This window comes from Pelodiscus sinensis, chromosome 12 (assembly GCF_049634645.1).
Source record: "Pelodiscus sinensis isolate JC-2024 chromosome 12, ASM4963464v1, whole genome shotgun sequence".
Classification (NCBI taxonomy): Eukaryota; Metazoa; Chordata; order Testudines; family Trionychidae; genus Pelodiscus; species Pelodiscus sinensis.
Genome location: NC_134722.1, coordinates 44,122,625 through 44,133,836, shown reverse-complemented (window position 1 = coordinate 44,133,836; position 11,212 = coordinate 44,122,625). Strand labels below are relative to the sequence as shown.

The window sequence follows — 11,212 nt, the reverse complement described above, 5'->3', positions numbered from 1 at the left end:
TTAGTCACTAGTCCTAACTATGGATGGATACGGTACTATTAGGAAATTACTGGACATCTACAATTAGTGTACCCTTCATTCTAATTTATGGAAGACATCTTTTTAAAAGTAATTTGAAACACCCAAAAAGAGAATTGTAGATGTTTGGATAGTTAAGTGTTCAGAAGTTAAACTATCAGAGCTCTGCTCAGTAAGGAGATAGCTCCCAGGAATCAGGCAGATACATATTTCAATGCAGTTACCAATATAAATTCAGCTCTACAACACTGCCCCCATGACCAATCAGAAAAGTGCTCCTTTATAGCTGTTTAAGGTATTTCCTTATTTTACCTGGATCCTATTAGTTAATATTGAACAGTCCCATGAAAGGCTTTCTGATTTAAATCAGTTGTGTTTTAGGCAATTCCAATGAAATCACTCATTTCATCAGTTTCACTTATAGCAATAGGCCAACTTATCTCTTCACATTCCATTCCAATCATAAGGCTGAGCCTCGGGCTACTGTTTTTTAGGTAACTCACCTTGACTCTGAGTACTATTTTCCCTTAAAGGTTTCAGGCTCTTATCAAGATAGCTTCCCCATGTGACCTCTCTGCTTCTGAAAGCTGAAGCTTGAATGCTCTATTAATATACTAGTCCTCCCTGCAGTGGGTTTTTCCCAATTATCCAGACCTATTGTTGCCCTCATCCCCCGGAAGAAAGCATTAGCTTTAATATTTCACTCAACATCAGTAAGACATAGCAAACCACTAAAATAGCAGAAGTAGACAAACATAATCCAATCTATTTTGTTTAATGTTGTACAAAAAAACTGATGACTATTACAATGAAAAGTGATTAAAACACTGAGTCACATTCGCCATCCCACTATCTAAACAGTTGAGATTCACTTTGCTATTCAGACAATAGAAAGTTTAGCAGTTTTCAGGAAAAAAATGACATAAAAAATCCTTGTATCACATGTATTCTTCCCTCTTCATCTTAAAGCTGTGCTCACAGAGACGGCTTCTTCTACCTTTCTTCAAATATATGGGAATTCAGTTGTAAATAAAATTGAATCTAAAATAAATGCAATATGTTTATTATTATTTATAGGCAGAAGGTGATTTAATGTGTGCAATATTTTATTTTTCAGATAAACAAACTCACACCTAACAGAAAGCAAAGATGAGATTTCCACTCAACTTTTTGTACCTCAACCAGTAATTGTCTGCACCAGGTAGACACTAACCTCAGCTTCACACACAAGTATACTAATGGATCCAATCCTGTAAAACTAAGTCTTAAACCTTCAAAATTGGCTTTTCTCGGTCTGAGAAGCTATGAGAATTTTGTTTCATCAGGGGAAAAAAGTGTTACAGCGTGGAAGAAAATTACTATTGGACAAATTCTGCATACATCAGGAGTCAGTCACGAGTAACAACCTTCACAAAAGATTTATAAACTCTTAAAACTGAAGTTTGCAGCGTGAACAGTGATAGACTATTATGCAAGAAATAGCTAATTTAATTTGTGCTGTGTCAAATATGTGTTCATCTCAATTTTCAGATATCCTTGCAGCTAATTAGGACAGAGGTGTAGGGATTTGTGATTTCAGCTCCGGTTAAGCTACTGAAAGTAGTAATTCATGGTAATACAACCTTTGCCTGCTTAAAGAAAAGCATTTTGTTAGTTTTTTTTGGAAAGAGACTTCTTTTGTGGTTTTTATACAGGAAATGCTATAGCAGTAGTTGTAAAGGCTGACAGCGAATAAGGGAGATAATAATAAAGATGAAGAATGGTACAAATCTTTTAGGCTTCTGACATCTCAAAGAGATTTTTTTCATGCAAGAGGGTGGATGTGGCCTAAATTCCCTCTAAGAGGTATGGCTACACTGTTGCCTAGCTCAGGATGGCCACACAGAGTGTTGCCTCTGCCTGCCAGCCCCAGCATGGAGCAGTTGTGGCCTGGGCAGAAGCTTCTCTCCTCATTGGCCCCAGCACAGAGCTGCTCCATGTTGGGGCCAAAGGAGGAGCGCCTCTCCACCTTCTACAGGACCCAACCCGGAGCTGCTCCAGAGCTGCCAATGCTGGGGACGGGGACGGGGGGGGGGGAGGGAACAACACAGATGACCCTGATCTTCAACTAGAGCTGCATTGGCCATGGAGAGGTCCCGCTTACCTGGCCCCAAGCTACTGCAGTAAGAGAAGGCTGGGATTGTCCTCTCTTCATCCCTTACCCCCAGACCCAACCCAGAGCCCTCACCCCTATCATCTTCCCCAACTGCAAGCTCCCTCCTGCACCCCATTCCCTCAATGCCACACTGTCCATGTATGGGATGACTTGTTATGTGATACATCACTGCCATATTCATGCAGATTACAAAAGTGATTCCACACATGGACATACAAATAGAGGGAACTAAATGTGACTTGTAAAGAGTAGAGCCGCATGCACGCACACTTGACAAATTAAACTATGTGTTGCATGGAAAATTACTTAAGTACAGGCTCAAGAACACCAGACAGACAGACCAATAAGCTCTCAAGCCTGATGAAGTATGTTCAATGGAGGCAGTTAAGGAATGCATATTTTTTATCTGAATGGTACTGATACACCTTGAACATATTATAAAGATAAACTTAAACAACAAATGGTCTGGTAGCACTTTATAGACTAACAAAACATGTAGATGGTATCATGAGCTTTCGTGGGCACAACCCACTTCTTCAGATGACTGGAGTTTTTATAAAGATATTATAAAGAAATGCTGAGAAATTAGTCAGCATAGTAGCTACTTATACTGTGAATCTGCTGCATACTATACCTGCTCAAAAGTTGAGGAAGGCTGGAAATGATAGGTCCATATCCTGGGGCATTGTCATAGAGCTCAAACAATGGTGCAGCTACCAGCTTGTAATTTTTGGGGACAGCAAACAAAGCTAAAAAATTAACCAAAGACAGTATTTACAATGGAAACAATTGTTTCTAACAATTTCAAGCTAAGGTTCCACTAAGGGTCCCTTTCCCCTTTTAAATAATAGATAATTGTCACCCAAAACTACAGTGTTCCGATGGGCTTATTTTGCACAGTTAGAGGTGGACCTCTTATGCTGGGATTTTGTACATACACACGCCTCTCACCTATTATACTGGCAAAGCATCCCAGTTTATGATGACTTAACATCGGGGTGGGCTAAAAAAGGCTCAAGGAAATTGGATATTTTAGTTTTTTACATAGCTATACAGACATACACTATTTAACATTACATTTGAAATTTAGAATTTATGGCAACGCAAGATTGAAAGTGTCTTTTTCACTCACAGAAATTGGTCCAAAATTGGTCCAAAAGATGGTGGGTTCACCCACCATCAACCTATGTTAAGACCTAAAACTTTCTTACAATATACTTGGGGCTGCACCCCCTGCTTGCTATGCTTGCCAACCCCCCTCTCTCCGGGGGGCAGGCAGCCCAGGCTCTCATCCCCGCCACCCACAGAGGTGAGCTGGGGACGTGTCAGCCCCGGCCTCTTAACCCCCCCCCCCCCCCACACACACACACACACACTGCCCCAGGCCACCAGGGAGGGCCAGGGCTGAGGCCATGCCAGCTCCCGCTCCTTCCTGGGAGGGCTGGGCTGAGGCAACTACTGCTCTCCTGGCCACCGGGAAGGGGAGGGCTTGGCTGGGGCCACAGTGTGGCAGTCCCAGCTCTCCACATGGGCCCTGGGGAGGGCCAGGTTGGAAGTGGCTTGGCTCTTGTGCGCACGCATGCACGCACACACGCACACAGAATAATTTAAATACAAAAATAACATTAACATTTACTATTTTAATATTAAATAGTATGTGTTTGCTGCCAAGTTTTAAAGAATATTGACTAGACATTTTCTTCGACTATATTTTATTTGTTTTTCATTCAGGACATCAAATCCTGTGTCTCCCCTTCTCCCATCCCATTTAGCAGAACTCTTATGAGACTTGGTTTATAAGCCTTCCCTCACAGAGGAGAAACTTGTTTCCATGAAGATAAATATAACCCCATGTTTGTTTACAATATGAAACCTGAAACTGCTGTCTTAATAATTGCACAGAAACAAACAGAACACTGATTACAACCTCTACTACAAACACTTACCCTTTTCCTGTAGCTGAACCAAGAAGAGCTTTTTGTGCTCTTTAGGTTTTGTAATATGAGCTGGAATATATGGATACTAAGGGGATGAAAAAAAAAAGCTTAATTAGTTTGTCCAGCACTCTGAAAGTATATAATTATCTGCAAGTGCTTCTTAAGAGTTTCATATAAGAATCATGAATGAGTCCTCAATGACATCATCAGATATAACATACATAAGAAAAATACAGGACAGTAAGAGAAACTGAACCGTAATGCCAAGCATGTTATTGTTACTAAACAGCTAAAAATAAAATGTAAAGGGAGATGACCTGTTTACAGGATAGGAGTACTAATTATACCTAGGGATGTAAAATGTTAACTAGTTATCTGGCAAATATTAGAGTTATTGGAATGCTCACCCAGTTAATTCAACCTCTTCAAACCCTAGTGGGCAGCCAGCTGCAGAGGGTCGGGCAAGAGAAGCTCGTCTTGTGGAGGGCCGACTTGCAGGATCCTGGCAAGCCAGGCTAGAGTAGCGCCGTGCCCACTCAGGCCTGGAGCAGCCACTGCTGTGCCTAGCAGACAGGATCTGTGCCCCAGAGAGGCAGCAGAACCGCAGCCCTGGCAGGGCCTCCAGCCCCTCCACCAGTTAACTAGTTAAATGATATAATTTTAACCATTTAACCAGCTAATTGTTTTAATAGGTATTTACATCCTTAATTGCACCACATTCTGCAAAAATAAAGTTTGAGTATCTAGTAACAACTCTTCAAGAAAACATAAACCCAACAAAAGGAACTTCAGATGCCATGACCAGCCAATCAGTAAAAAAAATTTCCCCCCAGAAACACTCATTGCTAATTATTTTAATTGCCAAAATGTATGCAGACATGGACACTCACCTGTGGAGGTTCAAAGTTTGGTCTCCACCAGTTACCAATGCAGTCATCAATCACCCAATCTTGCTGAACTCCGTCCTGACGCCCCAGTATCTGTCAAAATCCAGCTGCAGTCAAAAAACCTCTACATGATCCATTGCTAGTACTCTTAGGAAAGCATTAAGGGATGCTGTAATAAGGGTTTAATGCAATTCAGAGCCAAGCTAAAGTAGTCTTATATTAGTGTTAATATACAGGCAGTCCCCGGGTTACATAGATCCGGGTTACATGGATCCGACTTACATCGGATCCCTACTTACAAACAGGGTGAGGAAACCCCGCACTAGCTGCTTCCCCCCAGCAAACCAGGGAGACATGAAGCTAGCGCTCCCCCCCCCCCCAGCAGACCAGGGAGATGCAGAGCGGCTTTTCTTAGCAGACACCTCAGCTTGAGAATAAAGGACTGAGGGAAGTGAGGTGTGGGAGAATAAAACTGAGCTCTGGAGAAATGTTTGGCTAGAGTTTCCCCTACAATATGTACCAGTTCCGACTTGCATACAAATTCAACTTAAGAACAAACCTATAGTCCCTATCTTGTACGTAACCCGGGGACTGCCTGTACTTGTATACTAACTGACGTAAGATATGCATCATGTGCCAGGACACTGGATAAATCTAAGCTTACCTACATCTCTGGAGGGAGGGATTTTGCACATCCCTGAGAGATGTAGCTATGCCGATATAACTTTTCAGCGTAGATCAGCCTTTAAAAACAACTTTTGTAAATATGGTTCACAAATGCAATTGACCCGAGGAGCCAGACGATAAAGCCATTTAGTCAGAACTTGCAGTGCAAGAGTTGTCTAAGTAATGTGTTCTCCCAGACGTATAAATCAAGCACCTAGTTCAAGATCAAGGACACCTGAATTGGATATACCGAGCCATCCACAACAAGACCTTGATCACTGGCTGGTTCTAGCATCACTGCAGTATTTGAGCACTTCATTTGGATGTATATATCTTCACAATACCCCATAAGGTAAAAAAAGTGTCCCCATTTTATGAAACTGAGGCACAGAGAAGCTAAGTGACTTGTCTAAAGTTGCCCCAGGTCACATAGAAAAGTCTGTTGTAAACAGGGAATTGAACCCTGGTTGCTTCAAGTCCTAGGCTTGCACTCTAATCACTAATCCTGCTTCTCTCTGGTACTATCACACTACTTCATTTGTATATTTGTTTTATCTTACTCTATATTTTAGAAATTAAGATGTGCATCTGTCGGTTCATTCATGTGTTCACTTGTTTAAGAACTCCTAGATCTTAAGAGCTTGGACCACCAAATTTGGCATGCAGCTTCCTCTCATCATAACCAAACCCTTACTTTGCTTTAAGTTATGCCAAGACAATGGCACGTGCCCAGAATTCAATTGTTTCCTATAAAAAGGAAAGGGAAGGGTCTGCTAGGAGGGAGTTATACTGTAGAATGACCACAGGGAGGCAAACAAAGGGCTAGAGATGAGTACCAGAACAGCTTTAACCCCATTGGCCAACAGAGGGCAGGGAAAGCTATCTGCTATACATTTCAGATAGTTTGTTTGTTTGTCCCCCAGCTGGGAGACATGCATCCCTTCCCCAGCTGTTCCCACTGCTGCGGCCATGGAGAGGTGCTTCTCACCTGGCCACAAGCTGCTGTAGTGAGAGAGGGCTGGGGTTGTTCTCTCTCCCCAGGGCAGCCTGCATACAGAAACCCTCATCCTTGGCCCCTACCACAGAACAATGATAAAAATGGAGAAAGAGAAAACTTATTTAAGGACCCAAGCAATGTTGGCTAAATCTTCTAGCAGCATACTATGTGAACTACTAGAAAGAAGTCAAATGTGAATCACTGAAGCAAACAAAAGAATAAAAATGGTAAAAAGGCTATGTTAATGTTTTGGCCAAAAACATTCTAGAATGAGTCAAAATTCAACTGCTGTAACAACATTCAACAAAAAATGAAGAAAATATACCTCTGTCATTAAACGTTTGAGTCCTTCTACCTCGTCTTCTCCTGGATTGAGTTCACCACCTGGTCTGTGAAAAATTAATGATGAAAACTAGTATTCTATATTTTATTTACAGATACCCTTAAACTTATTAATGAATATGTCTCACTTCAAACTTTTACGGATTTACAAACTCATTTTCAAACTCTTTAGTAGCCAGAGTCCCAACTCTCAAATATCACTTTGCTGGATTATTACAATTTCAACACTAAACAGGATAGCATGCATGACTACTACAATTTTTTGAGAGGACCTCATGATGTTAGAAAAATGCAAAAATGAGGGAGGGGTAAGTTTGACTTCAGGCATTGCTCCTGACTTTGTTTTAAACCAAAAAACAACACTTGAAGAAGTGCACAAAAATAAGAAGATAAGTTATCATGAGGGGATAATCCTGATTTGGAAGTCCAGATAACCCAACCAGTCATTCCCACCTTTAATTCCGAAGATTGTGAAATTTACAAGAATTCATCTACTTTCTCTTTCCATAACAATAAAAGCACAGAAAGGAAACTTATCATTTATAAGCAACTATATTTTTAAAATTTAAGGTCAATGATTTAAGGTGCTGAGTGTGTTTATACATGATTTATTTTCATCATGTCCCTTCATTCAGAGACAATAATAATTACTGGTGACAAATTCTAAAAGCATCAATATACATGTTGATGAAGTCTACTATAATGAAGGCTAGTCGTCAACGCAGCAATAGATTATCATCAACTTTCTGCAGGGGATGATACAGCATGGTTTGCCATATAAACAGCAGCAACTGCTGGAACACACCCTTCGATCCATGATTTCTTAGTACAGATGAGCAGCCTATATATTTGCTGTTCAACTAATCTGTTATTTGGTAATGCTCTGTGATTCTACTAAACATTACTATAATGTCAAGTTCCAACGATATACACTTACAGTTTGAAGAAAGTTGTACCTAGCTGCAGTAGTAGCACATGTGGCAGCCTATGCTCATGTACAATCAGAACTCCCTCTACAGTCCGCCTCATTCCAATCTTGTCAAATTCTTCCCTCATGCGCTGAAACCGGGCTGCAACTGAACTATCTTTCTCATAAAGGGGCTCCTTTGTACCAAATGTATAATTTGTAAGTGGATACCTAGAAGATAAGTCACATGTTACTATATCATGAAGACTAACCCAGATCTCATGAGCACAACTGCACAGTACATCCTGAGGGTCAGCTACCGTAGTATAAAATTAGCTATCACTGATTTCAAAATATTTATAAGATGTGCACACATATGCTCCCTATTCTCTTCTGGATGCAATTCAAGGTACTGGTTATAATCTATAAAGTTCTAATTAAATGATTTGGGCTCCACTTACCTGAAAGGCTGTCCCTCTGCAATTGCAAGAGTAAACCACTGGCTCACACTCAGCTATTCCAAGCCTTAAAGCTCTCCACAAATAGCAGCAAGACACTCAAGTAGAGAGCCTATATCTGTGACCTCCTACTTGATCTCTGCCTGAGTTAGGAGAGTTCTTAAGCTTGTGCTTTCAGAGTCTGTTTGACAGACTTTTGAATAATCATTGTAGTAGCAGGGAATGAGTTTGTTAATAAGCAGGGGAAGTTCTCTTATATTTGGTTGATCGGTTCTTGATTTTTATTGATTTGTGCAGATGCTTTGATGCAAGATACTAATATGCATTTCTAAATAACTCATTTGAATCTGATAACTATTAAGGTCATTATAAACATTTCACTTGAAATCTTTTTAGGTGTTTCTTTTCTAAAACCTTAATCTTAGAGATAGCTTCCCAAATTCAGTGCTAATTTGGAATTTCTCCCCATCTTCCAGTACAGAGTATCAGAGCCAATTCTCATGCATGCTGCTATTCTACAAGCATCTCTAGTTTTAGAATATCTTAATGAACATCCTCTCAATTACAGGTCTCTTGCTTCCTGATCAATGGTGTCTTTATTATCTTTATTACCAGTCTCTTGTATTTTCTCCTCTTTATCTGTGGCTTTATGATTTCACCACTATTTTCTTCTTCTACTTAAATTATTTCAGAAATCTCAAATTATAATTCCTTCTCTAAAATAAGATTATATTTATCATAGAGAAGCGCTGTCCACTTTATAAATGTGTGATATTCCTTAATCTGGATCCAAAAAATTTGACTTGTACTAATAAACACAAATTCAAAGAGTTACAGCTTCTTGCTAACAGACTGTTTCCCCTCAACAAAAATCCCTGTAGATTAACATTTTCACTTTTAAAATTAGTTTTATCCATTTGGGCTTCAAAGTAGGGATGTAAAAGAGTAGTTGAGTCATCTTCTTACTTCCCCCCACCCTCCACCTTGGGGATGGAGAAAACAGGAGCCAGTGCTGGGAGAAACCATCTTAAAAGAGGCAAAGGCAGCAGGGAGGTGTGAGGGGTAGAGGAGGCTTCTCTGGCAGCAGAGCCTTGGGCTAGCCACACCCTGGGGCTGCTGGACCTGGTAGGAGCAGGGACTTAGCAAACAACAAAGAGTCAGGAAACACTTAGACTGATGAAATATCTAGAATTTGTTATCATGAGATTCTTCAAAGACAAAGAACCACTGTTGCCCTCATTGTTTGATAGGTAGGTAATGACCTAACCATCCAGTATCTTTGTTTAATCCAGAGGTGTGAGAATTGAACTTGCAAATGAGCTTTATTATTTGCTAATTAATGGTTCTTATCTGCCCCCTTTGACTATCTAGTCTTTAGGTACTTATAGACTCAGCTTTCCTTTCATATATTTTTTACCTACTGCCTTTTCTTGTTACCTCCTCCTCCCAATTTTCACTTCTTCTCCCCCCCCCCTCCCCGCCCATTCATTTTGGTCCTAGAAATCCAACACTCTGGTCATCTGAAGAAGTGGGCGGTGCCCACGAAAGCTCATGATCCCATCTACATGTTGTGTTAGTCTATAAAGTGCTACCAGACTATTATTTGTTGTTTTTTTAGTTTATCTGTACAGACTAACTCAGCTACCCCTCCCCCCCAAAAAAAAGCTCTGAGTGTGTAATGGTTAATTGTGGAGTACTGAGTATTACATTTGTTTGCCATTACTGCAACTTTGTAAACTTATCAAAGAAGAAAAAACTAAATGTGATGTCCACTGTAAAGCTAAGCCTGCTTCAATAAATGGCCCACTAAGGCAATCATTGCATACCAGCACTTGCATGTTACTTAATACAAATCAAGTTGCATCCTACAGCTTCCAAACATCCAAAAAAGGTACATATTTGTCCTGTAAACTCAGTACACGCTGAACAATGAGCACATATTGGGTACACACTTTTACATCCTATACACAAACTCAAGACACCACAGAGGTGGAAGGAATATAAACCCTCAGGAAAACAGGTGTGCAACTCTCCTAACTCAGCAACCCCCTTATTTAATCTCACTTAGATAGCAGCGGTATATTTACACCCCCCGTTGACGGTCCTAATGCCTCTCCTCACAAACTGAAGGTCTCCTCCAGGTAAAGAGCCTGCTCCCATTAAAGCCATCCCAGTTAGGCAGAATTCAGTCCTCTCCAGTGTGAGCAGATAGTGGGATCAGAAGGGGCCTCCTTCCCTCAGGCCCTCACCTCCAGCCTGAGGTGAGGGGCTAAGGCACAGGCAGGAGCAATGGGGAGAAAGGGCTGTAGACGGCCCTCTCCAGAGCCAGCAGCTCCGAGAGTTCAGGGTGTTGCTCCCTCCCCGGAAGCCGGGGGAGATCTAAGCCCGGGGCACGGTGAGGGTCTTCCACAGGAAGGGGGGGACGGGGCTCGCAGGTGGATGTGGGGAGATTGGGGGAGGGGCTGGGGAGCTGAGGGAGGGGGGGGCCGGGCCGGGGTCGGGGAGCTGAGGGAGGGGGGCTGGGGAGCTGAGGGGGGGGCCGGGGAGTTGAGGGGGGAGGGGCGGGCACTCACAGGTTGATGGTGCGCTCCAGCGTGAGCGGCTTGGTCTGCTGGATGTACTTGTTCCCGAACTGGTTCACCCCGCGGGGCCAGCCGGTCTGCGAGCGGTTGGGCGGCACCACGGACATGATGGCGCAGCGGCAGGCGGGAGGGGCTAGGTCACTGCTCGGCGGCGGGAGCCAATTCCACCATTAACATCCCCGCGCGCCAGGCCTCACACCCCGCCAATGGCTCCGCCGGAACCGACCGGGCGCGCGCCGGAAAGGGTAACCATAGAGACTGGC

The 11,212-nt window shown here is 42.2% G+C and overlaps 1 protein-coding gene across 1 annotated transcript; it reads right to left on the bottom strand.

The window, feature by feature from the left end:
• Window positions 1-777: 777 nt before the first annotated feature.
• NUDT21 (nudix hydrolase 21) lies at window positions 778-11,212 on the bottom strand. The gene is made up of 7 exons (XM_075940400.1): window positions 10,941-11,212; window positions 7,940-8,140; window positions 6,986-7,049; window positions 5,001-5,090; window positions 4,120-4,195; window positions 2,808-2,922; window positions 778-1,059 (listed from the first exon to the last, which is right to left on the bottom strand). The coding sequence occupies exons 1-7, from the start codon at window positions 11,054-11,056 to the stop codon at window positions 1,038-1,040; spliced, it is 684 nt and encodes a 227-aa protein (XP_075796515.1). The 5' UTR covers window positions 11,057-11,212; the 3' UTR covers window positions 778-1,037.

Excerpts from the sequence above, each read along its gene's own strand:
- NUDT21 (XM_075940400.1), bottom strand. The coding sequence starts at position 11,056 with ATGTCCGTGGTGCCGCCCAACCGCTCGCAGACCGGCTGGCCCCGCGGG. Across the intron at positions 5,091-6,985 it reads TCAAACGTTTAATGACAGAG|ATACTGGGGCGTCAGGACGG; the intron begins GTATATTTTCTT and ends GGATTTTGACAG. Across the intron at positions 1,060-2,807 it reads CTTCCTCAACTTTTGAGCAG|ATTCAATTTTATTTACAACT; the intron begins GTATAGTATGCA and ends CATTTATTTTAG.